Source organism: Schistocerca nitens, chromosome 7 (assembly GCF_023898315.1).
Source record: "Schistocerca nitens isolate TAMUIC-IGC-003100 chromosome 7, iqSchNite1.1, whole genome shotgun sequence".
Taxonomy (NCBI): Eukaryota; Metazoa; Arthropoda; class Insecta; order Orthoptera; family Acrididae; genus Schistocerca; species Schistocerca nitens.
In genome coordinates, this window is record NC_064620.1 from 97436856 (window position 1) to 97463513 (window position 26658).

At 39.3% G+C, this 26658-nt stretch overlaps 1 protein-coding gene across 1 annotated transcript in view; it reads right to left on the reverse strand.

Moving 5' to 3' along the window:
* LOC126194669 (uncharacterized) overlaps nt 1–26658 on the reverse strand; it is a 121441-nt gene that overhangs the window by 73079 nt on the left and 21704 nt on the right. The window contains exons 3-4 of the mRNA XM_049932870.1: nt 21056–22321; nt 9944–10128 (exon numbers count right to left, since the gene is read on the reverse strand). Of these exons, the coding sequence (XP_049788827.1) occupies nt 9944–10128; nt 21056–22321 (1451 nt within the window). The remainder of the gene's footprint in view (nt 1–9943; nt 10129–21055; nt 22322–26658) is intronic.

The window sequence follows — 26658 nt, forward strand, 5'->3', positions numbered from 1 at the left end:
TTATTGGTGTATTTGTGTAGGCAGACAAAACTTCACTTCACAAGTGATATCTAGATCAAGCTGTAAACTGTCTTCCAGTTCACCATAGGTTATATAATCTCAGCATATTTTCTGTAGTATGCCTTGTTAGATTTGCATTGCATTTTCAAACAGATCCGAATGAATATATACTTCACAAATAATACATGCTATGCAGCTGGTTAACACAATAATATCACCAACCTGTTTATAAGGACACAAAACCTCTTGGCACATTAAAACTAAGTGACAGTTCAGATTTGGACCTGGATTATTGCCTTTTAGATCCATTAAGGAACATAAGATATACTGACTTATGGAAGTACGAGGAATTGTTGTAACAGTCTTGACCTTCTCCACTCTCTTCCAAAATTATTTTAACTCTATGATATGGATTTCTAAGGTATGAAATATTGTGTTGTAATATTGAGCTGATTTTAATTCTCTTTTATGCCAATGCCTGATCACAAATGTATCAGTTGAAATATGTCTGCGATCATGCAATAGGATTAAAGAGAATTGAAATCAACATTGCCTGGATTTCTGTTTCTCTTTGTTGCAATAACATTACAACTCATAATATTAAGATGCCTATAATCATTTATTTTGGGAAATCTTGGTAAATCTATATCTGGATAGCAGAACTAGGATATGAGCTTCACTATTCCTGAACCAAGTCAAGTGCTTTAACTACTGTCATTGGCCCTACTTCTCTCAGTAACGGAAATTTCTTTCCTTTTAACTACACAAACATTGTTTTTTGTCTTGTTTCACAAATTTTACTATTAATGTTACTGCACAACCTAGGTTTTGGGTTATAAGACCATTTTGAAGTACATTACTGAGTCCCACAGATGATAATGCACAGATAAACATCATGATAAGGCAGAAATAGCCATATCAACTTCTTAATGTATAGATCCATGGCTTAATGTAAAATTACTTAAACGACCATTTTTTAGCAATTAAATATGGAATTATACAATATAGTAATTACACTAACACAACGGGACTAAAGTAATGCATCAGCAAAGAACTTTTTATCTGCTGATGGATTTAGGCCCAAAGTTTTATTTCTATCCTGGAGATGTGATATAATCTAAAAAGGTGAATAACTGAATTGGGTTTGCTCATTTAATAATAGGTGTGCCCTCTTTCCCCTGTGTGTAAGACATGTACATATATTATGTATTTGTGGTTATTGTTCAGGCAATTTTCCGCAAAGGCTGAATCAGGCTTCTTCAATCTGCAGCTTCTATGATGTTTTTCTGCATCAGGCTTAAAGAAAAAAGTGTGTTTGTTTTGTTAATTTACAACATTTCACCAAGAAACCACAGTTGATTCAATTAAAATAATTATTTCCTTTTAGATTATGAACAAGGCAATGTCTGAAGAGAGAGATGGCTACACCACATTTCTGTTTCTATAAAATAACAGGCTGAAGGAAATTAATGAATGTAAATGCAACATAAAAGACATAAATGTGATCTCTGAATGTGGGAATATTGCAATAGAAGATACACCCAAATTTCTGATACCTACAAGACAGACAAATCCCTAAGTTGTTGATCCTGTGCACTAACTGATTCTGCCCAGCTACCAGGCCTAGTTAAGATAAAGATACTGGAAGAATATTAATTTTCTCATCCTGATTTATTTGTCTGGTAGCTGCAATATACAAATAAATTTTAATTTCTGACAGTAGCTTACTGTTCTGAGAGAACCATCATTTTAACTTTCAACAAGCTCACAGTACCTGTGGAAACAAATGTGGAGAAGTTGACCTCTTCTCCTTTTTATCATTTATCAACATCACTTTCATCATGAAACACAGGTAGTATGGTCATTGTTTTTACACAGATTTTTGCCCTTAAATGGAATACAAATGGAGATCAGGGTTTAATGCTCTGTCAAAGATGACATCATTAGAGACAGAGGACATGCCTGGATTGAGAAGTATGGAGCAGAAAAATCACCTCTGTCATTTTCAAAGAAACCATTCTGGTACTTGTGTAAGTGATTTAGGGAAGCTGCAAAAACCAAAATCTGGGTGGCCAGACAGGAATCTGAAACACCATCCCAAATGTACACTCCTGGAAATTGAAATAAGAACACCGTGAATTCATTGTCCCAGGAAGGGGAAACTTTATTGACACATTCCTGGGGTCAGATACATCACATGATCACACTGACAGAACCACAGGCACATAGACACAGGCAACAGAGCATGCACAATGTCGGCACTAGTACAGTGTATATCCACCTTTCGCAGCAATGCAGGCTGCTATTCTCCCATGGAGACGATCGTAGAGATGCTGGATGTAGTCCTGTGGAACGGCTTGCCATGCCATTTCCACCTGGCGCCTCAGTTGGACCAGCGTTCGTGCTGGACGTGCAGACCGCGTGAGACGACGCTTCATCCAGTCCCAAACATGCTCAATGGGGGACAGATCCGGAGATCTTGCTGGCCAGGGTAGTTGACTTACACCTTCTAGAGCACGTTGGGTGGCACGGGATACATGCGGACATGCATTGTCCTGTTGGAACAGCAAGTTCCCTTGCCGGTCTAGGAATGGTAGAACGATGGGTTCGATGACGGTTTGGATGTACCGTGCACTATTCAGTGTCCCCTCGACGATCACCAGTGGTGTATGGCCAGTGTAGGAGATCGCTCCCCACACCATGATGCCGGGTGTTGGCCCTGTGTGCCTCGGTCGTATGCAGTCCTGATTGTGGCGCTCACCTGCACGGCGCCAAACACGCATACGACCATCATTGGCACCAAGGCAGAAGCGACTCTCATCGCTGAAGACGACACGTCTCCATTCGTCCCTCCATTCACGCCTGTCGCGACACCACTGGAGGCGGGCTGCACGATGTTGGGGTGTGAGCGGAAGACGGCCTAACGGTGTGCGGGACCATAGCCCAGCTTCATGGAGACAGTTGCGAATGGTCCTCGCCGATACCCCAGGAGCAACAGTGTCCCTAATTTGCTGGGAAGTGGCGGTGCGGTCCCCTACGGCACTGCGTAGGATCCTACGGTCTTGGCGTGCATCCGTGCGTCGCTGCGGTCCGGTCCCAGGTCGACGGGCACGTGCACCTTCCGCCGACCACTGGCGACAACATCGATGTACTGTGGAGACCTCACGCCCCACGTGTTGAGCAATTCGGCGGTACGTCCACCCGGCCTCCCGCATGCCCACTATACGCCCTTGCTCAAAGTCCGTCAACTGCACATACGGTTCACGTCCACGCTGTCGCGGCATGCTACCAGTGTTAAAGACTGCGATGGAGCTCCGTATGCCACGGCAAACTGGCTGACACTGACGGCGGCGGTGCACAAATGCTGCGCAGCTAGCGCCATTCGACGGCCAACACCGCGGTTCCTGGTGTGTCCACTGTGCCGTGCGTGTGATCATTGCTTGTACAGCCCTCTCGCAGTGTCCGGAGCAAGTATGGTGGGTCTGACACACCGGTGTCAATGTGTTCTTTTTTCCATTTCCAGGAGTGTATATCCAGTGTCTTACTGCTGTGCAATGCCACTTAGTTTTCCCTTTGACTCATGATCATGTAGACATCCTCACAATGAGAGGGTCCCTCTTAACACAGGATTTTCTACTTCTACATTTTTTTATTATCTGTATTAGGAAATTAGCCAGTCTGTTTCAATGTAATATTTTGATCTTGATGTTTCTAGAGATATTACTGCTATACCATTTTTAAGTTGAATAAATGCATAAAATAACTTTCTGTGGTTTTTAACAATAATGTTAATTACAGAAAAACCTCACATAAACATGTCTGTTGTTAGAACAGTTTCAAATGCGTAGTCATTTGCAATATCCCACGGAATGAGCCCTGACGTAAGGCTGTACCATGATATGTCAAGCCACGTGCACGTGCACTCACTGATGACAGATTTGTATCAGGCTGGGATTTGAACCCGGATGTCCCACTTTGTGCGAGTGGCTACCCGAGCACGTTTCCCATCTGACCGAAATCTCCATATGCCGCATACTGCAAAATAGTTCCCCTGTCCATTATTCCTCATTGCTCACAGCCCTACTCTATCCCTGTGAGAGATTGGACATTATTGTGCATCTGCAGTGAAAGATCAGTATGCTGTCAGACAAATACATTATATTGGTATAGAGTCTGATCTTTCAGACATGCTGCAAACTGGTCAAACTCAGTTCAAAGAAGTCATCCCAGTTCTTGTTAAACAGATCTCTTGCTATACACTATGAACTGCATGTAAAAATAGTTAATTGCCACATGAATATTTAGGCATATAGCCCATCATCAATGGCATATATTGTCTACGTCGATATCAAATGATGTATATGAGAGATAACAAGAGACCTGTTATATAAAAACACTTGCCCTGACCACAAGATCCTTATTTTCATCCCATGACAGTAGTGTCCAATTTTACCAAGAAGTGACTATTTAGTCTTTGACAGTATGACAAGTACACACGAGAACCTTTGTATCACAGAGAACCACATTAATTTTAACATCATACAGTTTTCATACTTGAGACACACATCATATGATATAGACGTGCACAAATATGCCACTGATGATGGGGTACACGCCTGGAATCAAACATTTTTACATGCAGCTCATGGTGTACAACAAGATGTCTTTTAACAAATATTTACAAGCTGTGGAGCACAAACTATACAAAATTGTTCTCATCCCAATACCTGCCTTAAGTTGTTCAGCAAAACCACAGAAAACTTAAATATGAATGGCTAGATGGGCATATCAATTATGATATTCCCAAATATAAGTCCAATGTCTCAACTACAGTGCTACCTCACTCAGTACCAAAAAATTATGCGCAAGGGCAGAAATATTACTGTTGAACTACTGAGCTTACTTTAATGGGCTTTGCTAACTTGACCTTCAACATTATATGTAACATTAATGAATAGGAAAATAGGAAGGCGGGTAAGCTACTACAAACAGCTTAGTGAACGCATTATTGTGGCCAAGATAGATACGAAGCCCACACCTACTACAGTAGTACAAGTTTATATGCCAACTAGCTCTGCAGATGACGAAGAAATTGAAGAAATGTATGATGAAATAAAAGAAATTATTCAGATAGTGAAGGGAGACGAAAATTTAATAGTCATGGGTGACTGGAATTCGAGTGTAGGAAAAGGGAGAGAAGGAAACGTAGTAGGTGAATATGGATTGGGGCTAAGAAATGAAAGAGGAAGCCGCCTGGTAGAATTTTGCACAGAGCACAACTTAATCATAGCTAACACTTGGTTTAAGAATCATGATAGAAGGTTGTATACATGGAAGAACCCTGGAGATACTAAAAGGTATCAGATAGATTATATAATGGTAAGACAGAGATTTAGGAACCAGGTTTTAAATTGTAAGACATTTCCAGGGGCAGATGTGAACTCTGACCACAATCTATTGGTTATGACCTGTAGATTAAAACTGAAGAAACTGCAAAAAGGTGGGAATTTAAGGAGATGGGACCTGGATAAACTGAAAGAACCAGAGGTTGTACAGAGCTTCAGGGAGAGCATAAGGGAACAATTGACAGGAACGGGGGAAAGAAATACAGTAGAAGAAGAATGGGTAGCTTTGAGGGATGAAATAGTGAAGGCAGCAGAGGATCAAGTAGGTAAAAAGACGAGAGCTAGTAGAAATCCTTGGGTAACAGAAGAAATATTGAATTTAATTGAGGAAAGGAGACAAAACAAAAATGCAGTAAGTGAAGCAGGCAAAAAGGAATACAAACGTCTCAAAAATGAGATCGACAGGAAGAGCAAAATGGCTAAGCAGGGATGGCTAGAGGACAAATGTAAGGATGTAGAGGCTTATCTCACTAGGGGTAAGATAGATACTGCCTACAGGAAAATTAAAGAGACCTTTGGAGATAAGAGAACCACTTGTATGAACATCAAGAGCTCAGATGGAAACCCAGTTCTAAGCAAAGAAGGGAAAGCAGAAAGGTGGAAGGAGTATACAGAGGGTCTATACAAGGGCGATGTACTTGGGGACAATATTATGGAAATGGAAGAGGATGTAGATGAAGATGAAATGGGAGATACGATACTGCGTGAAGAGTTTGACAGAGCACTGAAAGACCTGAGTCGAAACAAGGCCCCCGGAGTAGACAACATTCCATTGGAACTACTGACGGCCTTGGGAGAGCCAGTCCTGACAAAACTCTACCACCTGGTGAGCAAGATGTATGAAACAGGCGAAATACCCTCAGACTTCAAGAAGAATATAATAATTCCAATCCCAAAGAAAGCAGGTGTTGACAGATGTGAGAATTACCGAACAATCAGTTTAATAAGCCACAGCTGCAAAATACTAACACGAATTCTTTACAGACGAATGGAAAAACTAGTAGAAGCCGACCTCGGGGAAGATCAGTTTGGATTCCGTAGAAATACTGGAACACGTGAGGCAATACTAACCTTGCGACTTATCTTAGAAGAAAGATTAAGGAAAGGCAAACCTATGTTTCTAGCATTTGTAGATTTAGAGAAAGCTTTTGACAATGTTGACTGGAATACTCTCTTTCAAATTCTAAAGGTGGCTGGGGTAAAATACAGGGAGCGAAAGGCTATTTACAATTTGTACAGAAACCAGATGGCAGTTATAAGAGTCGAGGGACATGAAAGGGAAGCAGTGATTGGGAAGGGAGTAAGACAGGGTTGTAGCCTCTCCCCGATGTTATTCAATCTGTATATTGAGCAAGCAGTAAAGGAAACAAAAGAAAAATTCGGAATAGGTATTAAAATCCATGGAGAAGAAATAAAAACCTTGAGATTCGCCGATGACATTGTAATTCTGTCAGAGACAGCAAAGGACTTGGAAGAGCAGTTGAACGGAATGGATGGTGTCTTGAAGGGAGGATATAAGATGAACATCAACAAAACCAAAACGAGGATAATGGAATGTAGTCGAATTAAGTCGGGTGATGTTGAGGGTATTAGATTAGGAAATGAGACACTTAAAGTAGTAAAGGAGTTTTGCTATTTGGGGATCAAAATAACTGATGATGGTCGAAGTAGAGAGGATTTAAATGTAGACTGGCAATGGCAAGGAAAGCGTTTCTGAAGAAGAGAAATTTTTTAACATCGAATATAGGTTTAAGTGTCAGTAAATCATTTCTGAAAGTATTTGTATGGAGTGTAGCCATGTATGGAAGTGAAACATGGACGTAAATAGTTTGGACAAGAAGAGAATAGAAGCTTTCGAAATGTGGTGCTACAGAAGAATGCTGAAGATTAGATGGGTAGATCACATAACTAATGAGGAGGTACTGAATAGGATTGGGGAGAAGAGAAGTTTGTGGCACAAATTGACCAGAAGAAGGGATCGGTTGGTAGGACATGTTCTGAGGCATCAAGGGATCACCAATTTAGTATTGGAGGGCAGCGTGGAGGGTAAAAATCGTAGGGGGAGACCAAGAGATGAATACACTAAGCAGATTCAGAAGGATGTAGGTTGCAGTAGGTACTGGGAGATGAAGAAGCTTGCACAGGATAGAGTAGCATGGAGAGCTGCATCAAACCAGTCTCAGGACTGAAGACCACAACAACAACAACATATTAGTATGAGGTACCTTCCACATAGGACCATACAATGGTTTGAAAAGCCTCATGGAAAGGTGAGGTGAAGTGTAAAATTGCAATGGATTGAGAAAATCAAGGTATTGAAAATCATGATTTGGTATTTATTCAATGGCCTATAATTTCTCCTAAACACTTGCAATGTTCTGGGAGCAAGTATTGTATGTGGCACTATTGAAAATTGAAAGTTTCCCTCCTCCATACATGTTTCATGTTAAAATAAATCAATAACAGGTGCAGGTGTTCAGTACTCTAGGAGACTCAGATTTGAGTGAATGGATTTGCCAGGTGTTGAATTAGTATTATTTTGAAAATATTAAAGGACAAATGGAGGGACTGGAAGATTGATACTGGACTGTTCTGTAGTCCTTGACAGGAGTATTCCTATTAAGTATTGGCGAATGGCTGAAGGTTTCAATTTCCAACTTACTTCTTTAAAATTTATTTCCTTTGAGTTTACCTATTGTCTTTGATTTATTAACCATGTGCACCTCGTTGTTAGGTGGACTCTAGAATCTGAATCTTGGCTGTCAGCTCATTGTTGCTTCCTATGAAAATGTATGTCACGTGCCTCCTGGCTTTGTAGCAACCTTTTTTGTCACCACCTGTGACTATACTATTGAAGGAATCTGCAACAAGCCCAGAAAGATGCGCTGTTTATTATTTCTTTACTCATTTCACTATGTAGCCTGTCATAACTCCTACTTCTTCTTGGCAACATTAGTCTTTATTTTTACATTTCTTCACCTGTTAGTTTTCAGGTATCTTGTTCTTTTTCTAAAGCCCTAATTTCTCTTCTTCACAATCTTATTTCTTTCTCTTTTGTGAAAATCCACACTTCATATCCATACAGTCGAGTAGGAATCGCCGTGTTTTTGTAAAATTTCATCAGTCTCCTTCCTTACTACATTTACAGCACATGGTTTAGTAAAATTGTAACAGTCTCTCCTGAATTAAAACTTCCGGGCTAAGAGGCCGTGGTCCAATAGTAGAAATACTTCTCCCTCACGTTTCGTTGCCAGCTGCGGGCAACATCATCTGAGGTGAGTCAGGGAGAAGTATTTCTACTATTGGACCACGGCCTCTTAGCCCGGAAGTTTTATTTACTGAAGACGCCGGCCGTGAAAGCCTATACGCTGACTTATTTTTAAATTTCTCTAAACCAAATCTTCCACACAACAGAATATTTCTATTTCATTTTCAATAAAAATTATGAAGTACTGCAACAGGTAAGTAAATACTTGTCTCCTGTCACAAACATTGTTAGGGGGCTGAGTATATGGAAGTCAATACTGGCAGTAAATAAGATAATTTCCTTCGCCATGATCCATACACTTATTACACGGTGCTAGCCATTTTGGCTTCTTCAGTATAACACTTGAAATGCATTAAGAAAAGTATTGTTAAAAACAACTTCATTTTTAAGGGTAAAAACATATTTGATAGTTGCACCTTATTGTTTCATTTTGCCACTGAATCATTACTTCAGTCTACAGGTGCCTCAGCACAGTATTCCTATACCTCTCTCACCCCTAGTCCTTGCTCTCCCACCCCTTCACCAGCCCATACTCCTTCCTTGTTTACCCAGCTCCTTCCACTCAATACTTTCCACTTGGTGGGGCAATGAAGCTTTTATTACTGCTTTTCAGTTCCAAACATTCTAGCATCATACCAATTCCTTCAACACTGTACATTTACCTTTTTTTCTAGTGGAAATTTGCTCAACAGTGACGGATTTTTTAAAACTTTAGTCATCTCTAAAGTAACACTGAAACATCATAATTAGTTTGTTGAAGCAACAAATTAAGCATATGGAGCAAGAGGTCCAGCATGTACACTGCAGAGCACATTGAATCTCTAATGAAGACACCACTAGTTTTTCTCAAAGTAAAGCTGTCCATGACCTCAATGTGGGTTCGAACACTGCAAGGTTGTACTAGAGGTGATACGCCCTTGCCTTGCTTCAACCTTCCAAATAACTGATTTATTTTAATATGCACTTCAAAGCCTGACACATACTGGCTTTTTCCCCATTAATAAATCATTTCCAGATGTAAAAGAAGTGATAAGTGATAGAAAAACAACTGTAAGGCAGTCGGGGGCAGGACTTTTAATGTTGTAGACCAGCACCAACCTGTTGACCCACCAAGTTTATACAAAACAAATATATTAATTTTACACGTCTTCACATTTTACTCCTCTTAAGAAATGAAAGCTTTAATGTCATCAATCTATATTTTAAAAGAAAAAGCAAATCTGCAAATAGCAGTGATGATAGTAAAGCACCGGCTTAACAAAAATATTACCTGAAGCCAGTCTCCTTCTCATTTGTTGAATTTGTTGAATTTGCTTTCTTTCTGCTACTACCAGAGGTTAATTGATTTCTGGATCCTTTTGGTCTGCCACGTTTTCTAGCAATTTTTAGTTTTTCATCTGCAGCTTCCATGGCTCCATCCTCTTTCACCAAAACACGACACTGCAGCCACGCAGGCTGTAATAAAGGTTAAACAATGTTGCATTCCATCCTGGATTTTCCATTGTTTGATTAAAACACATTTTAAATTTTGTAATATATAGAAATTATTAGAGTCAAATAAAATTTACTGTTATTAACTTCACATGAGTCTTTAATCATGGCAGAACTATCTTACCTGTTTGCTAGGACAGCAAGACTATAACATTTTTAGCATAATCTGGCAACAAAAACTGAGATAACAATGACAGAATAACCAATGCACGATATCTGTTAATAGCTCAAGCTGGAATAGGTGTTAATTCATGGTATTCAAATGAAAATTGTTCATGATCATCCATAAAACTAGAGCTGCTAAAACTGTCGTTAACCATTAATATTGATACACGGGGGGAAGGCGATACCACAGTCTCTGCTCAACACTGGACAATAACTGATTGTTACCAATCCTGCAAGTGAGATTAGTGATTCGTAAATGGGTTCCTGAAGATCAAGGAGAAATACAATAATGACTCTGCAAAACATTAAGCAACACAGCACAACAAAACAGCATGATCGCATCCTCAATAAATTACCACATGCAAGTCATTGATGTTGTAATGTACTTTAATTGCAAGCACACTGGAAGCAACATTTTACAGTGGCACAGCAGTTGGTGGGGTGAGAGTGAGAGGAGGCAGTTGGGATAACAAATTTGGTCAAATGGCACTAAGACACCATCCACTGGACAAACTGTACTGGAGGAACGCTGGTAGATTGGAAGCGTTCCAAATCAGACAGCAGCAGCACCCAGAAAAATGGCATCAATATATACAGTGTGCTGTAGGGTTCATGATTTTGGCATGCTGTGAACTAACCAACTATGTTGGTACTGTTTATGAGTCATCAAAAGAGGGAGTGTTTATAGTGTGTGTGCTACCATGTATGCTAAACTGTTCATCAACAGAGGGCCATTCCCTCTACAGATCAATTTTAATTTGGCTTGCAAAGTGACAGCAGGTACGTTTAGGTGTGGCAAGGAGCTGAAACCTTATATCACCTACCAAATATCCAAGAAAGGGATATACCAAATATCCAAGAAAGAGATGCCTTCAGAAAAACCGGTGTGTGTGTGTGTGTGTGTGTGTGTGTGTGTTTTGTGTGTGTGTTTTGTGTCAAAATTGGAGGGAGGAAAACAGATTTTCATGATTTTCCATGAGATTTTTGGTTGCACAAGTATGCAGAAAATGAATTTTTTACAATTGTGTTTGTTATGCTGGTGCAATGGTTTACAATTTCAGCCTAAAAGAAAACATTATTCAACCATAGGGCTCTTTCTGGGAGCAACAGCTTCAACAGTAAAAAATTCAGGAGGATGATAAGTTCACTGTCACATGTACATTGTTTACAATGAATACCAAATGGCATATTTATAATGCACTGACATGATTCTGCAAAGGCAGTTACTTGTTTACAAATGACATCATATTTGTCATGGACTGTAAGAGTTATTTGTTTGCACTATTGCAATTTCAGCTGTGTGGAAATTATCAAGCGGCATAACTGTGCTTTCGTCATCATCACAAGTCATCGGTGAGCATTCTGTCCTCACAACCCAAGCATCACCATTCCAGATGCTTACCAGAGGAGTGTATTTTTTCCTTCTTTTCCTGCTGTTGTTTATTTTGTAAGATTTGTGATGGGTCTTATACCAGCACTACGTGAAGTTGCATCCCTGGCCGATATAACAAGGCAATATTTTGACGACCCCAGTACACAGCCAGATGAAAGCCTTTCTTCTCAGAGTAGATTTTGGTGGTCCGGATCCTTCCGTGCCACCTCCCTGTTGATCCAACTGCGGTGTAGATCTCTGGAATGCTTCCACAAGTTCCCTCTATTGTGCAACTAAATAAATAGCCACACTTCTCACAAACAGGGGTATATTTTGACCAACATTTTCATTATTACTTTTCACAACACAACTAACAATTGTTACAGTAATACCACTCTCTTGAGTACATTCAAACATCTGTACACGCACACTGTAGGACCTGAAAGAAAAACCAGACAAAAACTACCACTCTTCAATTGTTCATTACACCCTTGTTGGTGCGTCATTTATTCCATGGCTCTCGGATTCAGACGTTTGCTGCACCATGGCACAAATGACTCCCGGATGACCAGTGGTTGTAATAACATTTTTACTGGTCCCCTTTTCGCTGGCTCCACCACTGCTCCACATTCAATGCATACAAGAAACAAAAACACTTAGTTTCTCTTTCCCACTACATTTATCCTTATTCAACTGAGTCACAAGCATCTCTTGTCGACTTTCCAGTGGTGTGTTGGAATGTTTACAAATATCCTGAAACACTATACCAGCTTCTATTAGTGCATGCTGAAGAGATAGACTAGACATCATCATGATTTGATCTATCAAACAGCTTGTTTCTCTCCTCCCTGATCTTTCCTTCCATGATTATTTTTTCTAGATTTTCTCTATCTGTTCTTACAATGTGGCCAAAGAACTGGAGAATTTTTTGGCTGACACTACAAGAAAAGCACTTGGAGCTATTAAGTTGCTTAATAATGGACACATTAGTTATTCTTTTGGTCCATTTTACACACAGCATCCTGTGCCAGTAGCAAAGCTCAAATATGCGTCGAGGGCTCATGACTGGCAACTGTAAAAGACAGAAAACATATGAGTTTCAACAAGGTGGATCTTTGTACTGTTTGTATTGCTTCATTCTGCCAGATATTGGTGAGTTTCTTCATAGCCATTGCCCTAGAGTAATCTATCTTCTTATCTCATCTTCACGGTTTCCCAAGTTGCAAATGGTTGACCCAAGGTTGATGAAAGAATGCAAGACTTTTGGTTCTTGTAAATGATCTCCGAGTTGGACTTGCTGAGACTGATGTCTAATCTATATGACTGACTAAAGTCATTTACTTTTGTCAGCAGCTCAGTAAGACCATCTTCGCTACTGGTTAAAATCATAGTGTTATCGGCAAATTTAAATTTGTTATTAGTTCTTCCACCAATTGAGATGTTTGAGTCCAACCGTCAATAGTTTTGCTGATGACATGTTCGCCACAGATGTTCTACAGATTGGGAGGTAGGACACAACCCTGTCTGACACTTTTCGGTGCACTGAAGGAATCAGATGTGCCAGCATTTGTCGTCACAGCTGTGTGGTAATTATAGTGTGGACTTCTGATCAGTAGTATCAAGGGTGATGGGACACCAAACTCTGCAAGCACCTGCCAAAACTTTTCCGAGGCAACACAAACAATGGCCTTCATACAGTCAAGGAACAAATGAAAATAGGAACACAGAACTCTCATGTTTTCTCACTTATTTGTTGTATGTTGAGCATCTGTTCTTGCGTTTCTTTCCCCTCAACAAAACCCGCGTGTTCTGGGTATATGTAAAACTGAATGTATGGCTTCAAATGTTGGTTCAAAATGTAGAGTAAAATTTTGCTTGCTTGGGATATAAGAGCAATAGTTTGATAATACACGATGACTTAGAAAAAATTTCTAGTTGTTGTGTGAACGAATGCCTCTACATGTACAAAAATGTAAGTTAATGCTGATGAGTAGGAAAAGCAATCCCGTAATGTTTGAATACAGCATTAGTAAGTTACTGCTTGAAGCAGTCACATCGATTAAATATCTGCATTTAATGTTGCAAAGTGATATGAATGGAATGAGTACATAAGGACAGTAATAGGGAACGCAAATGGTCGACTTTGGTTCACTGGGAGAGTTACAGGAAAGTATGGTTCATCTGTAAAGGAGGCAACTAGTGTGGCCCATTCTTGAGTACTACTATGGTGTTTGCTATCCACACCAGGTCAGACTAAGGAAGACATCAAAGCAATTGAGTGGCAGGCTGCTAGATTTGTTCCCGGAAGGTAGGTTCGATCAACACCCGAGTATTAGAGAGATGCTTCTGGAATTCAAGTGGGACCCCTGGAGGGAAGACAATGTTCTTTCTACAGAACACTATTCAGGAAATTTAGAGAATTGGCATTTGAAACCAACTGTAGTACAATTCTTCTGCCATCAACGTTCATTTCCTGTAAAGGCCATGAACATAATCTAAGAGAAATTAGGGTTCGTTCAGAGGCATATGGGCAGTCGTGTTTCCCTCACTCCAATGGTGAGTGGAAAAAAGGGAAGGAAGTTTGGTTTTAAAGTCCCATCAACTTTGAGGTCACTAGAGATGGAACACAAGTTCAGACTGTATCAAGGATGGGGAAAGAAATCGGCTGTACCCTTCCAAAAGAACCATCCAGGCATTTGCCTGAAGCAATTTAGGGAAATTGCAGAAAACCGAAATTTGGATGACTGGACACAGGTTTAAACAGCAAGTGAAACAGGAAAGGAAATGACTAGCAGTGGTGCAGAGTGCCCTCTGCCATGCACCATACAGTGGCTTGCGGAGTGTGTATGCAGATGTAGATATAACTGAAGCAGTTCCAAATTGACCCTTTCTTGTGCACGGAGTGATGAGAGAGATTCTGACCAGTCTACTGGACATTCCCAGTTTCCTTTACTCTTCCACACAATGAATGCAGAAGATCAACACATTCCGGCCCAATTTCTTTGATCATATCCCCAGATATACCATCTAGACCACAGGGCTTATAATTCTTCACATGCTGAACAGTGATTTCTATTTTTATGCATGGGATTAGAGGTTACAACATACGTTGTAAGACATTTCCAGGGGCAGATGTGGACTCTGACCACAATCTATTGGTTATGAACTATAGATTAAAACTGAAGAAACTGCAAAAAGGTGGAAATTTAAGGAGATGGGACCTGGATAAACTGAAAGAACCAGAGGTTGTACAGAGTTTCAGGGACAGCATAAGGAACAATTGACAGGAATGGGGGAAAGAAATACAGTAGAAGAAGAATGGGTAGCTTTGAGGGATGAAATAGTGAAGGCAGCAGAGGATCAAGTAGGTAAAAAGATGAGGGCTAGTAGAAATCCTTGGGTAACAAAAGAAATATTGAATTTAATTGATGAAAGGAGACAAAACAAAAAATGCAGTAAGTGAAGCAGGCAAAAAGGAATACAAACGTCTCAAAAATGAGATTGACAGGAAGTGCAAAATGGCTAAGCAGGGATGGCTAGAGGACAAGTGTAAGGATGTAGAGGCTTATCTCACTAGGGACAAGATAGATACTGCCTACAGGAAAATTAAAGAGACCTTTGGAGAAAAGAGAACCACTTGCATGAATATCAAGAGCTCAGATGGAAACCCAGTTCTAAGCAAAGAAGGGAAAGCAGAAAGATGGAAGGAGTACATAGAGGGTCTATACAGGGGCGATGTTCTTGAGGACAATATTACGGAAATGGAAGAGGAGGTAGATGAAGATGAAATGGGAGATATGATACTGCGTGAAGAGTTTGACAGAGCACTGAAAGACATAAGTCGAGACAAGGCCCCAGGAGTAGACAAAATTCCATTAGAACTACTGACAGCCTTAGGAGAGCCAGTCCAGACAAAACTCTTTATCATCTGGTGAGCAAGATGTATGAGACAGGCGAAATTCACTCAGACTTCAAGAATAATATAATAATTCCAATCCCAAAGAAAGCAGGTGTTGACAGATGCGAAAATTACTGAACTATCAGTTTAATAAGTCACAGCTGCAAAACACTAATGCGAATTCTTTACAGACGAATGGAAAAACTGGTAGAAGCCGACCTCGGGGAAGATCAGTTTGGATTCCGTAGAAATGTTGGAACACGTGAGGCAATACTGACCCTATGACTTATCTTAGAAGAAAGAGTAAGGAAAGGCAAACCTACGTTTCTAGCATTTGTAGACTTAGAGAAAGCTTTTGACAATGTTGACTGGAATACTCTCTTTCAAATTCTGAAGGTGGCAGGGGTAAAATACAGGGAGCAAAAGGCTATTTACAATTTGTACAGAAACCAGATGGCAGTTATAAGGGTCAAGGGGCATGAAAGGGAAGCAGTGGTTGGGAAGGGAGTGAGACGGGGTTGTAGCCTCTCCCCAATATTATTCAATCTGTATATTGAGCAAGCATTAAAGGAAACAAAAGAAAAGTTCGGAGTAGGCATTAAAATCCATGGAGAAGAAATAAAAGCTTTGAGGTTCGCCGATGACATTGTAATTCTGTCAGAGACAGCAAAGGACTTGGAAGACAGTTGAGTGGAGTGGATAGTGTCTTGAATGAGGATATAAGATGAACATCAACAAAACCAAAACGAGGATAATGGAATGTAGTCGAATTAAGTCAGGTGATGCTGAGGGAATTAGATTAGGAAATTAGACATTTAAATTAGTAAAGGAGTTTTGCTATTTGGGGAGCAAAATAACTGATGATGGTCAAAGTAGGGAGGATATAAAATGTAGACTGGCAATGGCAAGGAAAGCGATTCTGAAGAAGAGAAATTTGTAAACACCGAGTATAGATTTACGTGTCAGGAAGTCGTTTCTGAAAGTATTTGTATGGAGTGTAGGCATGTATGGAAGTGAAACATGGACGATAAATAGTTTAGACAAGAAGAGAATAGAAGCTTTCGAAATGTGGTGCTGCAGAAGAATGCTGAAGATTAGATGGGTAGATCACATAACTAATGAGGAGGTATTGAATAGAATTGGGGAGAAGAGGAGTTTGTGGCACAACTTGACTAGAAGAAGGGATCGGTTGGTAGGACATGTTCTGAGGCATCAAGGGATCACCTATTTAGTACTGGAGGGCAGCGTGGAGGGTAAAAATCGTAGAGGGAGACCAAGAGATGAATACACTAAGCAGATTCAGAAGGATGTAGGCTGCAGTAGGTACTGGGAGATGAAGAAGCTTGCACAGGATAGAGTAGCATGGAGTGCTGCATCAAACCAGTCTCAGGACTGAAGACCACAACATCAACAACAAAAACAACATAAGTTGCTCAACAGCTTGACTGTCAGAACTGCTGTTAATTCCGGAATATACGTGTTCACAGTATTGTCTCTGATAAAGTTGTCATTCTTATCATCTACCATCCACATACAAGTGTTAAATTTGCCAGTTATGATTTTGAGTTTCTTGAAAAGATTATGATTTTGTTGATGTTCTATATCTCCACAGACACCATTAATTAACTGTGATCCATCCCTTTTGCAATTCAATTGTATTCCTCTACACAGTATCATATCTGTCTTGGTCCTGGGTAGAATGAATTCCAGTTTTCTTCTCCCTTCAATTAAGTGTAGTGCTGGCTGTGACATCAAAGGATGTTTCACACTTTGTAGTTGTACTGATGCTGGAAGAGATGAGGAAACAACCTGCTTCATTCGATTCCTGCGATGCTGGAGCTTAATTATCAAGACTGGTGTGGAGTTTTGGTTTTACAAACTCACAAAATTTCCAAACAGTTTCTTTGCTGGCTGAGTCTTAGCTGTCTTTCTCTGCTCTTCTTGGCAGATTTGAGCTTAAGCCACATTTTCGTGGATAGCAGACTGTGATCATTTTCACAGTCAGCTCCAGAAACGGTCTTACAGTCTAAGACCAAAGTCTTCCAACATTTTCTAACAGGAAGCCAATTTGATTTTTAAATGTGTCATCAGGTGATATCCAAGTGTACAGTTGCCTCGAGTGGTGTTCGAACATACTGTGACAGACAGCTGTGTCGTTACTCTCTCAGAAATACAGTGAGCACCTGCCTCATTTATTTCTATCACCTACACCATAAAGCCCAATGACAAACTGTAAGTGCATGTCCTGGGCAATATCTACAATATCAGCATTGTAGCCTCCTTGAATCACTGCTTGTTCTTTGTTAGGGATCTTACTAAGAAACTGCTCCAGCTGTTTACAGATCTTCTCTATCACACCATCTGTCACTACAGCAGTTAACGGGTTTGTAATACAGAACACAGCCGTTCGGATTTCTATGAACGACTATCGCAGCATCATGCTTTCTTTCATCACTACTCCCTGAAAAATACAGTCTTCTCCCTTGGGTCACTAAATGGCCGTTTTCTGTCCAGTGATTCCCGTTAAGTCCAAGAATATAAAGGTTATATGTGCAAATTTTTCTTCCTGCTTTGGCAAGTTATCCCAGCTAAAGTATTCCAAGTACATTCCATGAAGCAATCATTCCTACAATGTGCATGGATAACGTGCACTGTAGTGATGGTCTAGTGACCAATTCTGTGATCTAACACACATGTCAAAATCTAAAAATCTTACATTTATACATGTCGTCTTCATACCTGTATGGTGAATTTTTTTAACATTGTTAAGATCTTTAACAGGAATCATACAAAATATCTGCTTGTGTTCATGGTCTGATGATTATCAGTCATTAGTTTTATAAATTTCTTGGTGCAATCTAACACATCAAAAAAAGTTATGCATCACCTCAGTTCCGAGACTTCTGGAACCTATACAGAAAACTGGAATAGAGATCAACATAAACTACATGTCCGCCCTTTTCACTGCACATGAAAACCACACATTGCATGTTGTACCACCATACCGCGAGAACTTCACAGTTGATGGTCCAGATTGCTGTACACACTAGTACCTCTAATACCCAGTAGCACATCCTCTTGCACAGATGCATCCCTGTATTTGTCGTGGCATACTATCCACAAGTTCATCAAGGCACTGTTGGTCCAGATTGTCCCACTCCCAATAGTGATTCGGCGTAGATGCCTCAAAGTGGTTGGTGGGTCACATCATCCATAAACAGCCCTTTTCAATCTACCCCAGGCATTTTCGATAGGGTTCATGTCTGGAGAACATGCTGGCCACTCTACTTGAGTGATGTCGTTATCCTGAAGGAAGTCATTCACAAGATGTGTATGAAGGGGGGTGCGAATTGTCATCCATGATGAAGAATGCCTCGCCAATATGCTGCCAATATGGTTGCACTATCGGTCGGAGGATGGCATTCACAGCTGTTATGGCACCTTCCATGACCACCAGCAGCATACGTTGACCCCACATGATGTCACCCCAAAACAGCAGGGAACCTCCACCTTGCTGCACTTGCTGGACAGTGCGTCTAAGGCGTCAGTCTGACCGGTTTGCCTCCAAACATGTGTCCGGCAATTGTCTGGAAGGCATATACAACACTCATTGGTGACGAGAACGTGATGCCAATCCTAAGTGGTCCATACGGCATGTTGTTGGGCCCATCTGTACCACACTGCATAGTGTCATGGTTGCAAAAATGAACCTCGATGGACGGCGGGAGTGAATTTGTGCATCATGCAGCCTATTGCGCACAGTTTTGTCATAACATGACGTCCTGGTGCTGCACAAAAAGCATTATTCAACATGGTAGTGTTTCTGTCAGGGTTCCTCTGAGCCATAATCCGTACGTAGGGGTCATCCACTACAGTAGTAGCCTTTGGGTGGCCTGAGCGAGGCAAGTCATCAACAGTTCCTGTCTCTCTGTCTCCCCTCCACATCCCAACATCATCACTTTGTTTCACTCCGGGATGCCTGGACACTTCCCTAGTTGAGAGCCCTTCGTGGCACACAGTAACAATGTGGATGTGATCGAACCACTGTATTGACCGCCTAGGCATGGTTGAACTACAGACAACACGAACCATCTACCTCCTTCCGAGCCCCTCCGGCTAATAGGCGCTGCTCATGCATGGTTGTTTACATCTTTAGGTGGGTTTAGTGACATTTCTGAACAGTCAAAGGGACTGTGTCTGTGATACAATATCTACAGTCAACATCTATCTTCAGGAGTTCTGTGAACCGGGGAAAACATTCTTTGATGTGTGTATATTTATAGTTCCAGACGCATTTCACCTTTTACATTAAGGCACCGTAGTGGATTTACCAGTTATTTATTTGTCTGGCTGAAATATGCATTTCCTCTCCTCTGTTCAAAGGTTAGAGGCCACACATTGCATTGTTATTTCATTTTTTAAAAAACTGACACAATTTTATGTCACAATTGTTTTGTTTTGCAGTTTCTATATTTCATACGATTATTGCCACAGAACACCACTACTGATGTAGCAAGCACTAATTTCTTTTACTGCAAGCAATTTCTGTTGCAATATCAAGTGAACAAACAGTTACAACAGAATTCGTTCACAGTTCTCTTAAGAAAAATCTGCAACCTTTGCAAAATCAGCAGTGGTGTCCTATAGCATCAGCTTAAGGAGGGGCAAAATAAATAAATAAATAATAAAAAATAAAGAAATGAAAAAACCGGAAATTGTTTTTAAAAAATCATGATTTTGTAAAAGTTAAGTGAAAGTGCGACCTCTAATCTGTGCCTGGGTGAAAAGAAATGCATATTTTGCCACAGAAGATGCCATAATGTACAAGTTGAAACCCGCCTGGAATATAAATAATAAATATAGTTATAGACTGTGGCACGATAAAGGCATTTCAATTTAGAAAATGATTATTTATATACCTGATGTGGAAAACGATCATACCAAAAAAATCCAAACCCTTACACGCAAGTTGGGTGTGGGACAATAAACAGTCCACAAAACTACGGAGACACACTGCAAAAAACAGAGGTGGGAAAAGCATCCATGATTAAGGGTACTCACATTTTGAAACTGGTGAGTTATTCATGTCATAAATTTCACAGAACACATGTTTACTACAGTTCATGTTTTGACATGATTTTTTTACACTTTTGGCTACAAGAATGTACTTTTGCATCTGGTTACAACTGTGGCCCTGTTAGAGACAGACTTTTACAAAAGGGAAACAAGTTGTCTTGTCATCATATATAAAAACTCGTAACAATTAAAGAGGATTATATTTGCTTTCTTATCCTTAATATATTTCATGGGATTTACAAAGGCAAAGAAGAGTTTGTCACAATCTCATAAATTAAGATCACTTGCAAAAATAAAAGAGAAACACAGCAACGAACAAAATTTGGATGCATAAAAGATTGAGAGACAATTGCATGTATAAAAAATATGGTCAAAATTACCTTATAGTTGTAGGAATTAACTTTATGAGTGCCTTCATTCTGTTGAGCCATATCTGTCAAATCTGCAGCAGTCTGGTCTAAAATAGGTGAGCTGGTACAGTCATTTCCATGACCATTAAAGCTTGCTACTTCTTGTTCTGCACTATCCTTCTCTTTCACTGAAGGTGACACCTCTGAAAATGAAACCTTCTCACTCTCCAAATTTTTTACTCTTATTCTACTTTTCTCCATGAATGTTTTATCTTTTGGTTTTTCATTATTCTCAGCAACATTGGTATTGATCTCTGAAGAATCATTTTTAACGCTCTTGTCTACAATGGCGGTCTCTTTCTCTGCAACGTGATTTATTACTAAATTCTTATTCCTGAAGAGTGAACTAGTTGTGAGTTCTTTGGCTTTTTCATCAGTCAGTTTATGGACACTAAGCAAGTGCTCTTTGAGAGGAGCCACACCTTCATATATGCGTTGACAGATGACACATTTTAACTGCATGGGACCACTTGAAGCTTCCACATTGGCCGCATGTTCCTTTTCAATATGTAAAATTACTGCACATTTCTGCAGACTAATGAATGGACAAAATTTGCACCTGTAACAGAAAAGTTTTTCAACAAATTTTGAAATATAACTATCATTATTTTGTTTAGCTTTTTTGCGTCTCTTAAGTTTGACTGCGGAATTTTTTGTATGGACGTGTCTTGCAGAGCAGTTCCTATTTGGTTTAGACCAATTGTTTTTCGGCTTCTTCTTTTTTAATTTTGAGCTCAGTTTTGCATTACTTGGTTTTTCTTCATTCAACAATTTGCTTTTTGGCTTAACACTAACAGTTTCCTGCTTAGTAATGGAAGCTGGAGGTGATATATTTTCTTCTTTCTTGTGGGCAATGTCTGTTGGATTAGTAGAAACCACAGATGAACTATCAGTACTCTTTTTTGTATTGGTGTTATCCACTGGAATTGCTGTCTTTTTAACTTCAGCCTGTGTTGTTTTCAAGATAATAGCTACAATTTTTGTGTACAGTGGAATGCGATTCACAAGTGGTGGCATTTCTTTAGTACTGACTGCCATTGGTCCATCTTTAACTTCTGGTTTTTTAATACTTTTGCCTGAATGACTAGTGGTGTTCTCTGCATGATCACTGGCTATTGTGGGGGAGTGCACATCTGTGGTCTTTTTGCTTTCTTGGCATATATTACCTGTGGAACTTACATCTTCAGTCTGAGTTGTTGTTGAAACTTTTTCCACACTGACCGGTGCTTGCAATACCTAAAACAAACAAAAATATCCATCAATAAAAGCATACTGTCTTCTAAGTTTCCTCACAAAACAGTAGCCAAGCTTTATTTGCGACAATAATGATACAGCAATAAAGAAATTCCGAAATTTATTGCATGCTGCAAAAACTGAATTAAATTTCATTATTTATTTAATAAGATCCTCCCACCTCAACAACCAATGAAAATGGCTGGGCAATGGAAAGTCCAACATGGAATAAAAACAATATGGAAAGATTAGATTGCTGCTCCCCACCTAGAGGAGGTGCTGAGTCTTAGCCAAGTACAATGGAAAAGAATGCTAGAAATATTTCATCTTTGAAAGCCTTCCTTTAGAAGCAGAAACGTCAGATACACTCAAGCAAGTATACCTCTCTCTCTCTGTCAACACACACACACACACACACACACACACACACACACACACACCTGGCCACTGCCTCTGGGTGCTATGGCCCTATGACTAAAATCTCCAAGAACCATTTTTTTTAATTGTTGTTCTCATTTAGTCATTTAGTATTTCAGCTTCACAATGTTTTTATGGCAAATGAGTACAGCTGTCATCAACCTGCACAACTTGCTTCAACATTCCACCTCTACCCTCTAGATACTTCATTTTCACTGTGTTTTCCAACCTCATGCAAGGTTTAGAGATTTTAAAAAGTTCTCTCCCACTTCTGTGATGTGGCAAATAAACTCTTCTAAAAGAGTTTGAACACAGGTAAAGGAAATTTGTCAGAAGTTAAGATTAGTATCTGGCCACATAAGCACATTAAAAACATGTTAAGAATGTTACAGACCAGATGTTAACTGCTGAGATAATATGCCTCACAGATAACTTTGTGTTCTTTGTTAATCTTATTCTATATTAATACATAAATGTTTTCTTTTGCCTTTTGTGATGAATGCTTATGTTTTGCTGTCTTTCTAAATATTTTACTCTTATACCAGTACCAATTAATCAGTATTGTAATATTGTAACATAATATTTCTATTACCATTAAAAATGTTTAGTTATTGTTTGATTAAAAGCATGCCTACTTCTATTGACACACTTGTTCCAGTAGTATTTCTATCTCTTTATGCAGTCCAGGGAAACTTTTTTTTAAAAATCATTCCTGATTATCCATGAAAAATTAACCTTGCAGTAATGACACCAATATTACTGAAATAACATCCTTTATAATTCTGGAAACAAGAAGTAATCACATCTAATGCGGCCCGTGAAGTAGGGTGTTGTGGGACGAAAGCTAGCTTGTACAATGTTTTCAAAATGTTCTCTCTCTCTCTCTCTCTCCCCCCCCCCCCCCCTTCACAAATTCACAGTGATAATTGTACTTTCATCTTAATGTGAATTCAACATTTGTCTACTAGGATGATCATCTGTCAAACCTACTGAGGTTCAACCTGTTCTGTTATTTCTCTGACAGTTACATGACAGTTTTCACACAACATATCCTGAGTTTCTGAATGCAAGTGCCTTCCTGGTTGGTAGACAGCCACAAATCATTGAGATCCACTTTTTAAACTTGAGAATCATTCATAACATGATGTCTGACCTAGAGTATTGTCTCCATAAGTTTTATTGAAAATTTCAAATGACTCCATAAATGTTTTCCTCACTCCCACACATAATTTAATGTTGCAGCTTTGCTCCCATATATAAGACACTTGCTTTTTTTTTGGAAAGTATGACGTACTGTCTTGGAGAATAAGGGTTGACTTATGTTCCTTTTTATATATTTCCTATGGCACAATCACACGAGCATTTTCCAATGATATAACTGGTTTCAACCAACCAGTGATAACCTTCAGACTGTTCTTTGACTCCTCTTTTTATCTACTGACAATCTGAAGATGACCACTGACTGGTCGAAATCAGTTATGTCTTTGTGAAATGGTCATGATTGTGTTATAAAAATATAATACCTTAAAAATCTGTAAAGAATTATATTTTGTTGTCAGAGAAAGTGATTAGCTAAATTGTTAACACTTTATTTTTATTAGACACAATCACAATATGCTTCAAAACATTAACCGGCATCAATCTAAATTTGACATCATCAGAACCACAAATGAAAGCAGCAGATAGCGGTCACAAAGACACACATAGCTTTGACACACTACCCAGATTTCAGAACTAATAAATCCCTTATTGGGAAGTAGAGAGGGATAGTTTGGAGAATGTTAAAAACAAAGGGCAGGTCTCATGATGAGACAGACTCAGCCTCGTTCTACTACAGGCAGATTCTCTCATCCTGGGGTATGAGTAACCTGCCCTTCCTAATTAAACTTCCCCAACTTATCCTTCACTCTTCTCCAATGACAGAACCATTAGTTCTGAAAGCTAGGTAGCATATCACCTTTAGTATAACGTATGTCTGATGGCAGTACTACACGTTTTGTTTCTTATAGCTAAGTACTGGCCAGTAAGTCTCTCTCATGATTTCATAGTCTTCTTTACTGAATTTTCCTTTGACACATAATACTTTGTCATACTCAAAAATCAAAATGTTATGTGCATGCTATAATCAAATTTCAACAACACATATATGAATCATTTCCTTCATAACATTTTCTATGACACAAGTATTCCATATGTGGAGTTTAAATCCTTTTCTTATTTTTCAATTTCAACTAACATACACATAGTGCTTTCATAGTCATGTCGTTAATATTTATTCTGCTTGGACGAAATCTATTTCTCTCAATGATGTAGGTCTTCATTCAACATTTTCATAATAGACAAATAAATAAAATATGTCACTACTCATGTACCACATCATTGGTGACAAGGACAATAAAACCTTTACGAAATAGATTAACACTCAGAAACTATGACTTACATCCATTTAAACTTTTTCTCTTTGTATCATTCAATCTATTCATTTGTACCTGTCTACCGCATCCAAGGTACAGTGAAATGTGCAGCGTGTACACTGTTTAAACTGATTGCATGCTGTCTGTGTATGTCATACAGATGGCTCTGGGGTGTAAGATCGCAGAATCTCTTACTGAGAGTACAATGTATATTCAAAACTGTAAATGCAACAAACACTGCAAAATATTACACCAGGGATTCATCTTATTTGCCACAACTTTTTCTAATCACTGATACAACAAAATTTTATGTAAAAATAATCGAACATATTGGCATATCAATCTGAAAATGATTCTTTGTAACTGGCTGTGCTGCTAAATATTATAGACCTGCAGAAGAAACCTCACCAATATCCATAACAAATGTTCCAAATGCACACTAGTGTGCCCCTCAATCCAGATGATAGAAGATCCAGAAGGTAGAAGAAATTTTAATCACCAGCAAGGTGAACAAGGCAGTGGCGTACAGTACTGGAATGTGTGCCAATGTCTTTCGTTAAATTTCAGACCTCTCCATAGCCTCTCTTGAAGGGATGGTATATGATACTGTGCACAGCAGCATGTGCTCAGAAGCCCCATGATACTATTTGAAAGGAGTGGACATTATGTGAGCACCAGGTTTCACTGTCTGCTGACATTTTATTCTATGCACATTGATAACAACAGAAACAGAATGCGTAAGCAATCATCAACGTCACCTACATGAAACAAATAAGCCTACAAACTTGTTACTTTTTCACTGTCTTAACAGGAAACCATTCTGTTTCTGAATGCACATAACACTGCTTTTTCTACCATAAACAAGTTTGGTACACATTTGAAGTAGAAATGATTACTACATAAAGTAAATAGGCCTACCTGAAACTAATGGGCAAGGATCAGATTTGTGGTGGCATCATTTTTCACAAGAAGCTTAAATGCAACATTAAAGGATATGAAAGGACTGACAGTTTTCGACAACAAATTAAAACATTATCTGATTCTAGATTGCCCAAAGGTACTGCAGTATACTTGCACTTATGACACGATAACAGAAACATAAACAGAATTGTAATTTAGTACTTTCACGTTAGAACTGTGATTAATGATATGTATAAATTATGCTTTTACTTTGCGAACATGTCATTCTCAATGGAGAGAAGTCTTCCGAAGTAAGAGTGATTTCAAGTGTGCCGAAGGGGAATGTCGTAGGACCGTTGCTATTCACAATATATATAAGTGACCCTGTGGATAACATCGGAAGTTCACTGAAGCTATTTGCGGATGATGCTGTAGTATATCGAGAGGTTGTAACAATGGAAAATTGTACTAAAATGCAGGAGGATCTGCAACAAATTCACGCATGGTGCAGGGAATGGCGATTGAATCTCAATGTAGACAAGTGTAATGTACTGCGAATTCATAGAAAGAAAAATCCTTTGTCATTTAGCTACAATATAGCAGGTCAGC